At 34.2% G+C, this 18,913-nt stretch overlaps 1 protein-coding gene across 1 annotated transcript; it reads right to left on the reverse strand.

The window, feature by feature from the left end:
- Positions 1-11,877: 11,877 nt before the first annotated feature.
- Positions 11,878-13,276, reverse strand: LOC132309694 (2-oxoglutarate-dependent dioxygenase DAO-like). The gene is made up of 3 exons (XM_059807980.1): positions 12,945-13,276; positions 12,419-12,737; positions 11,878-12,126 (listed from the first exon to the last, which is right to left on the reverse strand). Exons 1-3 carry the CDS (start codon positions 13,274-13,276, stop codon positions 11,878-11,880), a joined length of 900 nt encoding a protein of 299 aa, XP_059663963.1.
- Positions 13,277-18,913: the final 5,637 nt, after the last annotated feature.

Below are 18,913 nucleotides of genomic sequence, written 5' to 3' on the forward strand. Positions count from 1 at the left end.
AGGACATATGATATAGGAAGCTTAAAATAAATAATAAGTCATTCCTATTTTGTGATAACTTGATATCATATTATCATAGTTATTTCTGAATTATTTGATATATTTCCTTAATCGTTACATCAATTGTTAGATTGTGTGATTTAATGCACCAGTATGGGACGGTGGCATTTTAGGAACGGATTAACTTATCAGTTAAGTCCTACCTATTTTATATAAGGGAATGAATTAACTAAAATGTTAAGTCCTACTTATATTCAAGTCAGGTCAGCTGAACAAGTTGAATGACTTATGGAGGATTAATTTATACTGAATAGGATGGTTACTAAATTATATATATATAAGTATGGTGCCATGATATGAGTTTGAGTCTCAGGATCAGTGATTAGGGTGCGTATATTGCCAGGGATGTGTAGCTAGATATAGTGTAGTTGTGTACCCTGGTAGGTCTAGATACTCATGCCCACTATATGTGCATTTTGCGTGTTGCCTACTATTCAGGTTGAGACAACCCTATGGTCTAGTGAGGTTCCTTTAGTGTGTGTGTGTATATATATATATATATACGGACTACTAGTTACTGTTGGATTGACTAGGATGTATACGTGTATCGGATCTCTGCTTGGATTGTAGTAGAGTAGAACTTGTTTGTGGGCCTGACCCACCATTATTTTTCAGGTGTTCATCAGGAGTAGAGGTTATTCGTGCTAAGCGAGGATCAGTCTGCTTCATTCTTCCGATGTTACATAGTAGTTCCTTTATGATTCAGTTTCCTGATTTAGACAGTTATTGCTGTCATTTGTTTAGTTTGGATTTTCTAGGGGCCCACACAGTATGGATTCCCGAGTTGTATTTTGGAGGATTAGTTGTATCAAAAGAGTTTATTAACTAATGGAAATATATTCTGAGGTTTATTATTAGATTATCATTTTAGTTTCTTGTCAGCATTTTATTTATTCTTCTTTATTCTTTTGTACTCTGTGTTCGTTTATCATCAATTTGTTTTGATATCCTTAGGTATTCGAACGTAGGCCTGGCCAACCCGCATTCGGAAATCCGGGGGTATCACAGTTGGTATCAGAGCACTCCAGGTTCAAGTGTCCTTAGGAGTGTCTTTCTTTATGTGACCTCCGCGTTGCGTCTCTTAAAACTTAGAGCCCGTATTAGGATTCATTGTACTCTATTTACGGTTTGTTAGGAGGAGCTGATGTTAATTATATTCTATAGTCATAGAATGGTTGGCACTAGGAAAAAGATGAGTTCAAAGCGAAAGCGATAAAGACCTAAAGGAGTAAAGGAGTACGTTATCAATTTCGTTGCCAAAGGCAGAGTTAGGGATCGATGGTTTAGGCTCGTTTGGAGTTACTTTAAAAGTATAAGCCAAGGAAGGATTTAAGTGTACGTGATTGGTCATCGTATATCGGGGCCAACACGACTTCAGTTAATCTCAAAAAGGAGACAAGCGAGGAGTAGGAGCCTGAAGAGGATCCTAATGGAGGAGATTTTACCGTATCCAAGAGAGAGGGTATTAAATCTTGAAGATGGGTGATTGTGCGAGGGTGATGTTATTTGCTAGTAGTATTGCGAATGATATTAGTGGAATTGGGGTTGATCAATCTATAAATAGTTAAGCTTTCTTTTCATCTCTAAAAAAGGTATATAAGAAGTAGTCTTCAGAAGTTTGGGGATCGGATGAGTTCTTATCAGAAAGAAGTACATGATTTTAAAAGAGCATTGGTATTATGTTGTGACATTCTAATTCGCCTTAAAAAGCCAAGTTAGACATTTTACATTTCGCATATAAGAAGGATGAGGGTTAAGCCCTTGGTATTTGCTTAGGCAAATATTTGTGTTTTTAAACTATGTTTTAAAGGATATGTTTCAAGGTTGGATGATTATTTACGAAACTATAAAATGAAATTTTGAAACAATCTAGAAAGGTGATTTCAAAGGAGACTTTCTTTTCTAGAAAGAACGATATCCTAAGTAGGAGTATATTTTGTTTTATTGTGTTTATCATACATGCTTTATTATTATTATTATTATTATTTGTTAATTTCTCGGGATTTGGTATGTGGTTTAGTTGGGGACACAAGTGTGTGATCAGCCAACTATCGTTTTAATAACATGGAGTACTAACGCTATTTACGCTAGAGTTGTGAGCATACGGTCGTAGGATTTGGTAGATACACATAAATCTAGCCAATCTATTGGACTTGGACATGTGTCATTATGGTGTGTTTTGGGATAGGATAATTAAACCATCACTACGAGTCAAACAATCTAAAACGATTAGTTTGATATACTTTACGTTAGGTATGGATTCGTATCATATTACAATGCCATGATATTGGTGATTGTTAATGTTTCGATATGCTTGAGGTAGTGGTAAATAAAGATCACTGTAACATCATGATGATTTATCAGATGTGCTGGATTTGCTGAACATCTTCTTGAAAATTTCAGAAGTTGTTATCAAGTCGGAAGGAGGATTTAGTACTGGATTAATAACTTATTGGAATGACACCGAGTGAGGATAGGAGACTGAATAAATATTCATCAGTAAATTCTTAATCAAGAATTTATTCACGAGGGTGTGTCATTAGGAGGAATTTGCCGGTGTTGTACATGGAGGAGGAAACTAAGTCTCTTCATTTCCATAAATAATATGGAATTATTTTTTTTAGTCACAATTTGCAACAATTAGCTCTTACTAGAAAATTGATGACTTATGTGGAGGATGGAAAGATTTCATATTCTTTTGAAGTTAAACAAAGAAGTCGAATTGACACTAACTCGTCTTAAAGAAGCAGGGTGTGTCAAAGACAAGATGGTGAGACCAAACACCTATATAAATATGAGGTGCATGGTAAGTACGGAAAGGTTGTAGTTTGTTGACTTTTGTTGAGTTAAAGTCATAGTTGACTATTGATAAATGAAATTACTGATTAACTTTCAATATCAGTAAGTTTATCACAGATCAATGGTGAATAGATTTAGTTGCAAAATTCATTTTTGAATATGCTCCAATTTAAACAATGAGTATAGACGAAAGCTGGTGGTACCGGATTAACGATATTTTCTGCAGACAAATTAGATAGAGGATGCAAGGACTGAGTTTCACAACTCTTAGTTCTTTATTTGTCCTAGTGGAAACATGATACTTCATGTTATGAAGCAGACGTTTGGAGGACAGGCAGGAGAGGGGACATAGTTATTTTGTTTCCCAGTGTAATATTTATTAGATAGTCGAGATGGACCATCAGAGATCACTAGATCATTTGCAGCAATTCCCTATATTGAAGTGGAAATGAGAAAGCATTTTCTACTGATTTAGTTGAGGGATTACTGACTCGCACAAGGTCATGATGGGATAATGGTTGACTGATAAGTTAGGTCAGCTTAGTTTTTGTATATTTTGAACTGGTAAGACTTCAGTTCATATGAATATAATGGATCACGAGATAGTTTACATGGATAGAAGTGGTGATTCATACTTTATATCAAGTTCCGTCTAGTGGAAACAATTATGGAAGTGGATGCTCTCAACAACCGATAAGATATTTAAATCTTTCGGTTAGTTGATGAGTTATCAGTTGAATTTATAGCATGTGTAATAATAACACTTGTTATTATCAAGATAATTTAGGAGGTCAACTTTGAATATCGGAGCTGACCCTAGAGAAGGTGTTACCTTACTCAGATGGAGTTTAAGGTACTGGAGAAGGATTTAATAGTTTCTGTAAATAGTAATATGACAGTCGGGCGACTGAAATGGAAAGTTTATAATTTTTCTCGGTGTGCTCAGACGGTTAGAAGATACATCATGACATCAAATGTCGGTTTTGGTGAACAGATACGGATAATGATACATATATAATTGCCCTAAGTGTAGAACTTGCTACAAATGTGGAAAGTTGATTATCGGATATCGTAGGAATCTTTAGCCACTTCCTATAACAAATATGGAAGTTGAACTAAACAGGAGTGACGGTCGGTGGGAAGGATCGACATTGATTTGGAATTTCAATTTTCCATATGGAATCCGAGTGGTGGATTGAGAAAGATCGCTTGAGGACATAAATTTGAGTGATGCATATTTTATAACTTCATAGTAGTTTTATAGTTCAGTGATAGTGGTGTTATAGCATGTGGATGTCCATATTAGTAGATGTAAAGTGCTATTTCGAAGGAGCTTTATGAAGATTTTAGAGCAGCAGCTCTACTTCATATCTATAGACGGAGGAATTAATCGAGAGATTAAATTAGACCATAAAGGATATGTTTGAGGCGTATATCCTAGATTTTCATGGACAGTTGGAAGCGTTTACTTCACTTGTCAGAATTTTGTCTGTGATATTGTTGGCACAAGGAGGTTAGTGTGACAACTTTGGAGGTTTTGTATCTTTCACAATGCATACCTCTTATTTGTTGGTTGGAAATGGAAGTAAGGGTTGTACAATCAGACCTCGACTTCATTTTAAAATATGTCGGAAAGAGATATTTCCCTTTGTAATGGACTGCGCACAATTTGGAGGCAGCAGTGGGATGTTGTAAATAGTCGACCTCGTATACTAGATTTTCTATCAGGGAGTAGTTTGCTCGTTATGTCTTCCACGTAGGAAGAAAGGCGAATTTTGGAGAAAGGTCAATTTTACTTATTATATTGACTTTTAGAGGATTGTGTTTCACAATTGAGGCAGTCGCCTCTGGATTAGCATTACCAAATTATTAGCCCTGGGTGTATAGGAGTTTGTGCATATATTCTATGGCACTTGGAGGTATGTAAATCATTCCTTTGTTGACATGGAAGGATTACGTTGTTATTTGATACAACCTACGCATCGTATGATTATTGTGTTTCTTAAAATATAGGAACCCTGTATACCATTTGGTATATTGGAGTTAAGTGGAGCCCTTATAGTGAGGTTGCATCTACTTGGGAATAGGAAGATATTTTTCGCTCACAGTTTCCAAGCATAATGGAAGAAGTAAGGGCGAATTCCGAGGACGGAATTTTTTTTGTTAGGGGGGAAGAATGTAATACCCCTAATTTTAAAAGGATAGTCTCGGTATTTATTTATTTGTTTTAATTATATTTTTAATTATTTAATTAATTATTTGACTAATTGCTTATATGTTTAATTGAATTAGGTATTACTTGATTATTTTATTATGTGTCTATGTATTATTTGTATTTGTCTATGTATTAATTGTTTAATTAGATTATGTGCTTAAATGGTGTTTTGATTAATTGTAAATTAAATGTTTTCGTTTCTTTTATTATTTTATTTTATTTTTCTTTTATGGTTATGGTTAGTAGTAATGGGCCAACTAATTGGGTTTTATCGACTACTTGGATAGGAGGTTGGATGTATATAGATTATTACCCATGGATAGTGTATGTATATATATAGATATATAGTATATACATATATAAAATGGAAAGTAATTTATTAATTACTTTCATGGTAACTTGGGTAGTAATATTTAATCTGATGTATATGTTTTATATTTAAATAATAAAAATATACATAGATTTAATATGTGTTATGTTTTAAGTTACTTTATAATATTATGGTAACTTAAGTATTATTGGATAATCCATTAATAAATAATGGAATGTGTATAATTTATTTATTTAATAAACATATACATAAATTATATACGTAATATATTTTACTTATCTTTTTAATATATATAAAAGGGAAAGTAATTTATTAATTACTTTTATGGTAACTTGGGTAGTAATATTTAATCTGATGTATATGTTTTATATTTAAATAATAAAAATATACATAGATTTGATACGTGTTATATTTTAAGCTACTTTATAATATTATGGTAACTTAAGTATTATTGGATAATCTATTAATAAATAATGGGATGTGTATAATTTATTTATTTAATAAAGATATACATAAATTATATACGTAACATATTTTACTTACCTTTTTAATATTTTATTTTTTTATTTTTTTTTAAGTTGACTTGGATTGGGAAAAGGGTTAGGGTTATTTTATTTAGCCTATAAATATATAGCTACAGGTTGTAAAAGGGGGTTAGAAATATTCACGTGATATATTCCAGAGAGAGAGAGTTAGAGAAGGAAGGAAGGATGAGAAAAACTCTGTAAAGAGAAGATCAAGGAAGAAGAAGTTTAACTTTCGATCCGAAAGTTTAAGGCAAGTTCTTCTTCTATTTCTTTCCCTTTGATTCGTGTTTCTATGCATGCCTAGGAAATTTCAGGATTTATTAAACATATAAAATTAAATAATTATGCATGTTTAATTGGATTAGAACATATGTTTTATGAAATTGGTTCATATCTGCTCTTGTGTTATGAATTGATAAATGCATGATTTTGATTTGATTTCCGGTGTGAATTTTAATATGTTTACATTGTGTATTTTTTCATATATGTGGAATGATGGAACGTAGAAACATGCTTAGGATTCCTGAACATTAAATAGGAACTAGGTTTGGGTTTAAATAAATTTAAATAGACTCAATCATAATGATGCTTGCTATTTGAGTGTTTTAAACAAACGAATGAATTTAATCTTTTAATATGTTTAAGCAATTGAGATTAAATGTGTAAGATGAATTGGATACAGAGAATGCTTATTTGACGGTATAATAAAATATCATCATGTATAAGATTCAGTTTGTGTAGGACATATGATATAGGAAGCTTAAAATAAATAATAAGTCATTCCTATTTTATGATAACTTGATATCATATTATCATAGTTATTTCTGGATTATTTGATGTATTTTCTTAATCGTTACATCAATTGTTAGATTGTGTGGTTTAATGCACCGGTATGGGACGGTGGCATTCTAGGAACGGATTAACTTATCAGTTAAGTCCTACCTATTTTATATAAGGGAATGGATTAACTAAAATGTTAAGTCCTACCTATTTTATATAATGAAATGGATTAACTAAAATGTTAAGTCCTACTTATATTCAAGTCAGGTCAGCTGAACAAGTTGAATGACTTATGGAGGATTAATTTATTATATAAGGGAATGGATTAACTAAAATGTTAAGTCCTACTTATATTCAAGTCAGGTCAGCTGAACAAGTTGAATGACTTATGGAGGATTAATTTATACTGGATAGGATGGTTACTAAATTATATATATATAAGTATGGTGCCATGATATGAGCTTGAGTCTCAGGATCAGTAGTTAGGGTGCGTATATTGCCAGGGATGTGTAGCTAGATATAGTGTAGTTGTGTACCCTGGTAGGTCTAGGTACTCATGCCCACTATATGTGCGTTTTGCGTGTTACCTACTATTCAGGTTAAGACAACCCTATAGTCTAGTGAGGTTCCTTTAGTGTGTGTGTGTGTATATATATATATATATATATATATATATATATATATATATATATATACGGACTACTAGTTACTGTTGGATTGACTAGGATGTATACGTGTATCGGATCTCTGCTTGGACTGTAGTAGAGTAGAACTTGTTTGTGGGCCTGACCCACCATTATTTTTCAGGTATTCGTCAGGAGTAGAGGTTATTCGTGCTGAGCGAGGATCAGTCTACTTCATTCTTCCGATGCTACATAGGAGTTCCTTTATGATCCAGTTTCCTGATTTAGACAGTTATTGTTGTCATTTGTTTAGTTTGGATTTTCTAGGGGCCTACACAGTATGGATTCCCGAGTTGTATTTTGGAGGATCAGTTGTATCAAAAGAGTTTATTAACTAATGGAAATATATTCTGAGATTTATTATTAGATTATTATTTTAGTTTCTTGTCAGCATTTTATTTATTCTTCTTTATTCTTTTGTACTCTGCGTTCGTTTATCATCAATTTGTTTTGATATCCTTGGGTATTCGGGCGTGGGCCTGGCCAACCCGCATTCGGAAATCCGGGGGTATCACATGTTTGAATTGAAATTTTAAAATAGCCGTATTAAATTTTTATATGAATCAGTTTTTATCAAGGTTTTATAGTCGTCAATTGAATCACTTTTCTTTAAATTATATATAAATTATCTTTTGTTAAATGGTAATTAAAGAAAGAAATTTTTTTTTTTTTTTTTTTGGTTAGGGCCAAGTATAGATTTTATACAATACATGCTATACTATTTCTATTTTTACCTATACTAAAAAAAAATTTCAAAAAATTAGGGGGCCATGGCCACTCCCAGTCCTTATCATGGGCACCTATCAGGTGCATTTGCTATGACAGTCTATGAAGGCCAATCCAACATATTGACTCTATTGCCAACCACATCACTTCATTGGCCTCACAGCTCATTAAAATCGAACTGGTACATCCTGTTCCTTGCAGCTGAGTATGTTCTGGTGTAAATTGTAAGAATGTTGAGATTTCTATAATTAATGTCATATGAAGAAATAACAAAAACTTGATGCTTTCTTTAAGGGCACTGCTGCTAGGGTTTCCGATGGGGGTTGGATGTGAAGATGGAAAGAAATTTGCTTTGTTGTGAAGAGAGAGAAAGACAGCCGATACATGTAGTAAAAGGAAAGGAAAGGAAAGAAAAAGAAAAAACAATTTAAACGGTAAAAAATAGGCAATGCTCTTCCTTAATTGTTTTTATTTTTTAGACACATGTTCCAATGACATTGGGCCACATCATATGGAGGATGAACTTCATCCTCCTAGATGGAGGATCCAAGCATTGTCCATAATTTAATCCGAATGTCTATATTTATTTCACTAATAAGAATTTATTGTTGTTTGGTAACTTATTTCGCTAGTTATGAATAAATTAAGTGTGTGTTTGATTAAGTATGCTTGATAATGCAATTTGTAGATTATTTAAAAATAATAAATTAATTCCACACATTAAAAACTTAAAACTTAAACAAGTATAAAAAAATTTCTCGATTTCTAGTTAGTGCTTTAACTTTAACTCTTAAAACTTCCAATGTTTCAGTTTATCAAAACAATGCTTTAGTCAATTTGATTATATTTACCAATCAATTTGTTCATGATTATCAATGTCTTTTGTACTTCTTCTCTTTTTTATTTTTGGATGGTTGATTGGATGACTCAAAAAAAACTGCACAAAAATTGATTTTAAAATTTTGAGCAACTTTTAACTTATTTTAGAGAGGGAGAGAGAGAGAGAAAAAAAACAAAAAAAAAAAAAAAAGAAGAAGAAAAAGAAGAAGAAGAAGAAGAAGACCACCTGTAACCGAAGAGTGTTTGGCTATAGAAAAATATGTATAATACACCTCAGATGATAATTTAATTTAAATTTTGGATTAATTTTACCTACACCCCCTGATCTTTGTTCATATCACACTCACACCCCCTCTAGGTTTTAATATTCCATCTAGACCCCCTGAAATTTTGGTTTACGTGGCACATTACCCCTTACCGTTAAACAACTAATGGTGTGTGCTGATGTCAGCATGACAACATTTTTAGAAAGTCAATTTTGCCCTTCCAATATGTAAAATGACATCTTTAACCTCATTCAATAAAGAAATAACTCATTTTCCACCATTTTTATTTTATTTTTTTGACCTTTTCCTCCATTTCTCAACTCGATGGAACAGATCCTAACCCCACAACTATTACTATCCAGTCTATATAATGGATCTCCGATGATGATCGATAAAATCCACTAAACAATTCACTTCACCAATGATTCACAAACCAAATCACGTAACCAAAGCGGCCGTTGATATGGTTATGGCCGGCGATTCGCAAAAACCATTGAAGTTCCACAACTCCATTCCTCTCCATGTTATGACACTCTCCAAGATGGTCACCATCGTGACTCTCTTCGCCTTCTTCGTCTACCTTCTCGGTTTCTTCGGTGTCGGCTTCGTCCACACCTTCACAAACCACTCTTCCCTTGACGACGACGAAGAAGAAGATGTCGATGAGGTTGTGGGTTGCTGCCCAGTTCCACTTCCGCCACCGATTGCTTCCCCAAAACCGCAGTAAACCGTCCACTTTCCCCACCCTCATCGGAGGAAGACGAAGAGTTCATCAATTCGGTTGTCTCCGGCAAAACCCCCTCATAGACCCTCCAAACCAAGCTCGGTGATTGCCACCGACGACTGCGATTAGGCGCGAGGCGCTGCAGAGGATCACTGGGAAGTCACTTCCTGGGCTGCCATTGAATGGGTTCGATTACGATTCAATTTTGGGGCAGTGTTGCGAGATGCCAATTGGGTATGTTCAGATTCCGGTGGGTACTGCCGGTCCTCTGTTGTGAGACGGCATATAATACTCTCTTGCGACCACAGAAGGGTATATAAAAGCTGTTTTTTGTGCGGGTTCATATGTGTATATTTGTCTTGAAGGGTGTTTTTGTCTTTTTGATTTAGCTCCACAATTTTATTAATATTAATATATAATTGATGGGTAAAGTTGTAAAATCACCGGTTCTGTTAATTAAAGTAAACGGCTTTCACAAAGAGGGGGCGTAGGTGAAATATTGAAACATAGAAGGGGTGTGAGTGAGATATGGGCAAAGGTCAGGAAGTCTAAGTGGAATTAACCTTTTAATTTAATTTTTTATTTTTCTCCGGTAATTCATTTTAGCTATACAAAAGAGGAGCCGCCCAAAACCAACAGCCCACAATCCCGAAGTCTAAAAGCCCAAAGGCCAACAGTAGTTGGGTTTTGACTAGATGGATTCATTTAGTTCAGGACAATCAGGCCTTTAGCAACGGAATTTCTTTGTGGGCAATATGGGCTTGCTGTACAGGAGGCCCAAGTTTTAAGCTCAAAGTTAATTTCCGACACCAGTAATGGCCCATGGCATACCTTTGATGATGGTAAAATCTACGAGCAGGCCCGGTTGCTGCTGGGGTGTGGTAGTCCCGTAATGCAAATTTCTAGACACACTTTTTAGTGTAACAAAATCATGATAAACAAATTTTCCTCTGTTTAAGCTTCGAAGGTAAGGGTATGGAAAAGGCTTTCCTTTTGAAATTTATGTTATGGGGATGGACAAATGATAATACCGCATTCTATAAATAAATTGCCACAATTCTGCAATTTTTTAAAAAAGTTAATTAAGATCAACACATTGTTATTTGCCCTTAAATCCAAAGAAGAAAATAGCTCAAATTGAAATAAATTGATGCGAGTTGAATGATGGTTTTATTTAAATGTTTACATATAAAAAAACAATATTAATAAGAAAAAAGAGTGAAGAGTGATCTGACATAGCTTGATCAAACTGAAGAAAGACCATAAAAGCAAAATTTGAAGGTCAGTTTAATTGAAGGAAAGTAATCATGTTATTGAGAGTGAGGGTGAGGGTGTTGGTTGGTGTTGTTGGATAATCGATGGGGGTAATTTTGTTCTTATATAATTAGGAACGTTTTAGATTAAAAGAAATTTAAAAAATGAGAGTAAAAATGTCATATTATACTCATTTTGACGGTGTCAATGACGAAAAAGTTATTTGGGATTTGAGTGATAGTAATTTTAAAAAAAAGGTGTTTTAATATAAATTTTTTTTTTTTCAGTAATTAAGAAGAATAAGACTGAATAATTGACATAAAACAACTCAAATTTCAAAACACAAAAGCCATTTAGCAAGATAGAAGAAACCAGAATGAGAGCTTTATTATAGATTTCTTCCATGAATACAGGAGACCTACAAAATAGAAGATAAAGAAAACACAGAAACAAACTAATAGTAGAAAAAGCAAATAAATAAACTTTAGTATGTTTCCTAGCCATTTAGAAGCTAAATAGTTAGCTTCTTATTCTAATATTTCATGTCTAATAACTGACTGATTAATTACTTTCTTAACTTTCAAAAGTACCGTAACATTGATAATTAGATGTATCTAACTCATATTATACTTTGCTCTCATTCATATTCTCAAACAAGTTCTTCCATAATCTTCAAGAAGCGGTTTGCAAAAGCTGCAGAGCTTCACCAGTTGGTGATTTGGTGGAGATTCGGAGTCTCAAATATTCTTGAAAAGTGAAAGGAACAAAGAGACGGGGATGTTCAGTGTCCACCAGTTCAGGTGGTGCTTCCATTTTCCCTTCCTTTGGTCCTAACACGAAGCAAGCCATTGATGTTCGTATCTTTCCATCGTTGCATTGTACCCTATGCTTCACATTACAAAATCTACCGTTGCTCCATGCCTGTTCACATCATTAGACAGTGAAAATGTAAATATTTATATTACAACATTTGATACTATATTTATAACATATTATATAGAATTGAATTATTATCGGATCAGATTAGTGTATTACATATCTAGTTTATTTAGCTAATAAATTATCAAATTCAGATTGTTAGTGTATTATACTATGCATATACAAAAGAAAACATGTGTGCATTTTGCATGGGAGCTATTGTTTGCACCCCACATGAAGAGAAACATTTTCTTGTAAACCAAACAGAAGCAAATTGGGTGGCCATTTTACTGACCAAGCCAAGGTCTCCAACATTGACAAGTAAGGTTCCTGGCATTGGATCAATGGGGAAAAGCACGCCAGACTTGTTGTCCACTGCTTCCAGACCATTAACCATTTCATCATCATGTACTACTGTAAGAAACCCAGCGTCTGAGTGCATCGGAGCTCCAGTTAATCCTACAGTTTGAGGACTGAAATGGTATTTGTTTAATCTAAGTCGGCATTGCCATCCCTTGAACAAATCACTGCAGAACCCCATACTCTCTCCCAACCTACTTCCAATTGTCATGGCCAACTCATGTATAGCTTCAGTGTACCGCATTATTGTCTCCCTATGAAAATACAAGAAATCCAAATCAGGCAAGTATACATGATTATATGTTAACAAAGGAAAATAATTAATAGTTGTGTATACCTACATATTAATATGTGTGTAGATATATATATATAGTTTAAATGAAAATTGATAAATAACATTTTCATATAGGATTAAGACAAATATGATGAGATTTTTGTGCTATGTGTTGGGGCGCACATACCGTTGGTGAGGAGAAACATGAAGGTGAGAGCAAAAGGCGTGGACAGCCCCAGAGGAGGTCATGTCATAAACATCCAATCCCTCAAAAAGAGGAGTGGGCTCTTGAGGTGGACTGTACCCCTTGTCATCCACAGCCTCACCGTAACGGCGTTTGGTTTCCACCGGGAGGTCGAAGAGAGATCGGGAAATGGACTGCATCTCAGACAGCAAGGTGACAGGAATGCCGTGGTTAATGATCCTAAAACATCCCCATTCCTCACACGCTGCTATTAGTTTCTCAGATTCTCCTGGAAAATCTTGCATATCAATCACTGGGATACAAGTACTAGCCATCGATGATTTTCTTCTCTCTTTTTCTGAGTTTGGCTATATATGCTATTGGAGTTGGCTATATTCTTCATCTCATGTGATGCGTTTCTTATATAGATCCCACCATCATGCATGTAACTTGACAAATTATTAATTTTTTAATCCACGTGGTTTGTGTGTACGTTTCATAATTTTTATTTTATTTTATTTTGAAGCTCAAGACGTGTTGTTTACCAGCAAAAACTTACAAGACTAGGAGATAACCAAACAATACACACCTCATAATTACCTCATCCTTGCATCAATAAAAACTTCAGAGAGATTCATGGGACGAAAGTCTTAAAAATAGAAATATTTTATTGTAGTTCTAGCTTCGGATAGTTTTTCTCAAATAATTAAATAATTAAATTTGAAATCATCTGTACCAGTAATGTCCATATTACACAGCACCAAAGCACTCTCATTAGCAGATGAATAGATTGATCGACATTGTGTTTGAAAATTGCAGCAAACTCTCATTATCGTGACCTATTTTTTGTTGGCAAATATTATGGTAAACTACAAGGAAGAATTTGATAGCCGACTTTCATCTGCAATAGCAATCTACTGTTATGGGTCATAAATTGTATATATAATAAAGACAAGAACCTTCCATTCATGTGACTAAGAACTAATACGTAAAACAATTGGAAGAAAATCAATATTTTAAATGCTCGTAAAGCCCAAGAAAATCAATCGTCATTTTCTATCTCCCACGTGTGTATGTTAATAAAATGATATCTGAAACGTCTTTTCTTTATCTAGAAGGTCATGAATTTTTTTCTTCTCCTCTTAGGAAAGTGAGGTCTTTAAATCCAACCAATGATGATTTATTTAGGTATTACTCAGTAATTTAGTTGGTCGAGCTTACAATTCCCTGGTTTGTTCAAGTCCATCTTCTCCTCCTTTGTCAGAAAAATAATAAAATAAAATAAAAATAAAAATAATAATAAATTAAATTAATTAATGATGATTTCTCTGAAAACCATTTTGAAGCATCTCTACGTTTTGTCCAAGTCAATCTAACAAGAGTACTGGAAAACCAAAAAAACAAAGAAAATTAGGTAACGGCTCACCGGAGGTTGTTGGTTCTTTGGGGGCTGATAAGTGTGCCTTGCCATTCGTGCTCTTACCTTTCTTCTCCGGCCACCAATTCCAGTTGAATAATGAAAACTAGTAATGATCTTTTATTTTCTCATGCCATATAATTTATGACTTCTGGTATATTGATGACATGATATCATCAGCGAATTAAAGAAATATTTTATTGCTTAGGTTGTATTACAAATATTCACTGATACAAACTTTTGGATTGCTGAAATCAAACATAATTTTAATTGATAATAATTTCATTTGTCATATTTACAGGTGTTTATGCTGAAAATTTATATGAAGTTAGATTTTTCATACTCTCTTCCACCCAAAATAAATGTCCATCATTCTATTTTTGATTGTCCAAAAATAAATGTCTACTTTGAAAAGTCATAATATTAATATTTTTTGTAACATTATTAATTAAACTTTCTTGCATTGAACTTTTAAAAAGTAAACAACCACATCCTTGATCTATAATGGATAGTTTTGGTAATTCATTCACTACTAATATTCGGAGTGATAAAAAAATATATATTAAAATTTATTCTCTTACCAAGTTAGATTCTGAAAAAGGAACATTTATTTTGGGAGGAGGGAGTACAAAATTAGAGGAAAAAAAAAAAACTATGCATCTTGTAAGCACCGATACTATTAAGAATTTGAGGGTAGCAATTTTAAAATCTATATATATGAAAAAACAAATATAAAAGGAGAGGATTAAATTCGATCCAAAATTATCATGGGGAGGCTTATAAAATGGAATTTTTTTAATAATTTTGGTGTGGGCAATTATACAATTACAAAAAATTATAGGTACATAATGCAAATAAAATTTTTTAGTGGGGTTGGTTACCCCCCACCTGGGCACCACATAGGTTGTGCTACATTGAGTAATTATCTTTTTTCTCATGGCAAGTAAGAAACATTCTCCACAACAAATATGATGGCCATTGAATATAATTAAAGTATAAAAAGGTAACTAATTACTAAAAAAAATACTAAATATATCTAATCGGTTGACGGAGGTGTGTAACGATATCAGATTCTTAAAAAAAGGTTACAAACATGCTGATATATCGCGTATTGACTGTTACGACGAACTATGATTTGGGGCTAAGTTTGGATGGGGTTAATAATTTCATCCAAATGCCTTTATCTGTTTGTGACATAGAAAATCTTTGTTGTTTGATAATCGGGGTTAATAATTTCATCCAAGTACCTTTATCTGTTTGTGACATATAAAATCTTTGTTGTTTGATAATTTGGTTCAACGCTAGTTTTAAATAAATTTTAGTGTTTAATTTAAAATAATAAAATTCACATATTGAATACGTAAAATTCAAGTAAGTATAAGGAAAATTTTGAGTTTCTAGTTAGCACTTAAAATGTAGCTCCCGAAGGTTTCAATACTTAAGTTTTTGTTTTCTCAAACAAAATTTAGTCAATTTGATTAACATTATTAATCAATTAGTTCATGGATCATGATTGTCTTTTCTACTTTACCACTTCTTTAGTTTTGGATGGTTGATTTTAAAGAAAATAATACAAATATTAATCAATTAACGAAGTGTTTTTGATGTAGAGAAAATAATAAAAAAAAATGATTCTCATCTTAGTGCCTCTTGGAATTGCTTCTCTACAATGAAAAAGCTTCAATTACATTAAAAAATTACAGTTATATGTGTTTGGTGACTTAAAGAGTACTTTTAGGTTGTAGAGATTTCCTAAAAATAAGCGTGTTTACGTAAAATTAATTTTTTAAATTGCGTTTTAGGCAGAGTTAGTAACTATTTTTTTATCTTAATGATCTGCATCATTGTTGTATATAATAAGTCACACAGATACTATAGCACATACTATAGCAGGTAAATTTTAAATTATATTTCAATTATAATGTGTATAACTCTAATCATGTAATGTTAATTAGCAATCATGCCATGTGAATGGATCACCCACATTAATATCATACAATATTGCTATCAGTGTGTGTCTAATATAATAAATTAGTAATAAAAGTGTTTAATTTAAACAACATTGTTACCATTACCAAATAAATTTAAACGGGCTTTAATTATAAAAAAAATGTTTTATAAAAATGTTTTATAAAATGTTTTACTAACAGTAATTTTGTGACAACTTATACTATTTGTCCAAGTCTATTTCTTGTTGGGCTTGTTTCTTGGGTTGTAAATGGTTTGGGCTGTAGCGCTCAATGTTTGTATTTTTTTGTTTGGGGCCTTGGGCCTCTTCTGGAACACGTACACAAAATCTTCCTTTCCTATACACACAATTTACTTAAATTTCTAATAAAAAAGAGAAAAAAAAAAAAAAAAAACGGAAAAAGGTTCAATCAACTAGATAGAGGAAACCAGAATGAGAGCTTTATTATAGATTACTTGGATGATTACAAGATACCTTCAAAATAGAAGACAAGAATATAGAAACTTATACTAAAAAAATATATATATATATTAAAATTAGATGTATCTAACTCATATAATAGGTTGCTCTAATTCATATTCTCGAATATATTCTTCCGTAATTTTCAGGAGGCATAGTGTGTATGTGAGCGCAGTTATTGGGGTGCCATATGGAGTGAAAATTGGTATGCAAAAGTTTGAAATTGCAATATTTAGTACAGATCGAATTTATGGTGCTACTGTTCCACAGTCGACTGTTGGGACGTTTCTCATGGAATGGCTCGGCTGATTAGATTGGGATGTTATTTGTCTAAAATGTAAATATTAACAATATTATTTTCATTTCATCTTATTAGGACATTATAGGCAGAGATAAGGGAAGGCATTATAGGTAAAGATAAGAGTTTTTAGGAATTTTATATCTTAACAGATACTTTATGACTTTTTTTTGTTCATTTTTCAAACTTTAACAAACTTATATACATAACATAAATGAGGAGGCCCCGGATGACATGGGCCAGGTCCGACTCGCAAAACACAACATTCAGTCCGAACAGCTGGGTCAGCCCATAGAAAGACACTGCCATATGGGCCGAACGGGAGTAAGCCCATCAAGGGTGACCAGGGCTTACAGAGGAATAGGCCCAGATCCAGCAATCAGTAAATATCTTGTAAATATCTTGTAAATATCTATAAATAGGAGTTGGAATGAATAGAAGAGGGATCTTTTCGGGTTGAGGTGTAAGAATTCTAGAGAGAGAAAGAATAGAAGGAGTTTCTTGCATCTTCAATTGGCGCCGTCTGTGGGAATCGCATGAAAGTTTGGTTGATCAATGAGGAGTATCGAATGGATTCAAACCAATTCGGTTGATCGAGACTCGATCTTGGGGATTTGAATCCAGATCTGAGCGATTGTGACCTACTCTGGAGGAATTACAATTCTTGAAGCTTTGGCAGGAGTGACTTCAGATCTACGCAACCACGAGTTGTTCGATTGTGGCAGGATCTGACGGATTTAGAGTTCAGACAATTCAGATCTCGTAAACAGTGAGCATAATTCGGAGAATTAGAAGCCAGATCTAAAAATTCCTACTCACGAAGCTCAGATCTACTCGCGAACTTGAGATTAATGCCTTTACTCCGTTCGGGAATAATGATAGGTGAAAGCTCCAATCCGATGGAGGCTGTCCAGCAAACAAAGCTTGAAGAGTTGATGAACTTGATTGAAGTTCTCAGAAAAGAAAATGCAGAATTGAAAGCTGGACTGCAGCATCGGCAAATACCTGCGGTTTCGCATCCACTTCCGGTCGGAGAAGGAGGTGTTCCATCTAATATCGCGCATCAAGGCGATCAGGACGAGAACAATCAGTCAGCTCACCACCGTGATGAAAGGATGATGGACAATTTGCCGCCAAATGTTCGTCGAGTTGAAGATCACGAAGGATCGACTCACGTTGATCCGCAGCGGGAAAGGTTTGACCGAGAGGAAGTGATGGAGGTTGATCGCCGTCGAGTAGCGTCGCCTTGGCAAAGAGAGTTCATAGAGGAACGGTCGTTCGATCCGTCTTACCGGCCCTCCATGGTTACTGTCACTCATCACGGTTCGGAGGACAGAACCGTAACTCACAGAGCTACCGCTGGACTCCAGAGAGAGAATGAAGCTCTCCGATCCGCAGCTCGGACGGTGGATTCACCATTCACCGACGAGATCTTGAATGCGCCGCATCCAAGGAAGTTTGCTATGCCAGTCTTTATTCTGTTTGACGGAACGACCGATCCGATCGATCATGTGTATCATATCCAGTTGAAAATGGCCCTGAATACGGAAAACGACTCTTTAATGTGCAAATGTTTCCCTACAAGCCTGGCCGGACCGGCGCTCAGCTGGTTCAAAAACTTGCCTAGGAGCTCCATTGGCAGTTTCAGAGACCTGTGCGATCGGTTCATAAGCCAGTACTATGGGAACAAACGCCCGCCGAAGGACATCTCAAGCCTATTCACGATGCGGCAGCACAAGGATGAACGTCTCCAGGCCTTTCTTACCAGGTTTAATCTCACTAAGAGTATGGTGATCGAATGCCACCCTTCTACGGCAGTTCAAGCCTTC

Source organism: Cornus florida, unplaced genomic scaffold (assembly GCF_030987335.1).
Source record: "Cornus florida cultivar Cherokee Brave unplaced genomic scaffold, ASM3098733v1 CherokeeBrave_3.0.0_Hap2_Chr05, whole genome shotgun sequence".
Classification (NCBI taxonomy): Eukaryota; Viridiplantae; Streptophyta; class Magnoliopsida; order Cornales; family Cornaceae; genus Cornus; species Cornus florida.

What these genes read in the sequence shown, in the direction of transcription:
- LOC132309694 (XM_059807980.1), bottom strand. Translation starts at nt 13,276, where the DNA reads ATGGCTAGTACTTGTATCCCAGTGATTGATATGCAAGATTTTCCAGGA. An exon ending in CATGTTTCTCCTCACCAACG is followed by an intron (nt 12,738 to 12,944) that starts GTATGTGCGCCC and finishes GTATTTTCATAG; the next exon opens with GGAGACAATAATGCGGTACA. An exon ending in ATGTTGGAGACCTTGGCTTG is followed by an intron (nt 12,127 to 12,418) that starts GTCAGTAAAATG and finishes TGATGTGAACAG; the next exon opens with GCATGGAGCAACGGTAGATT.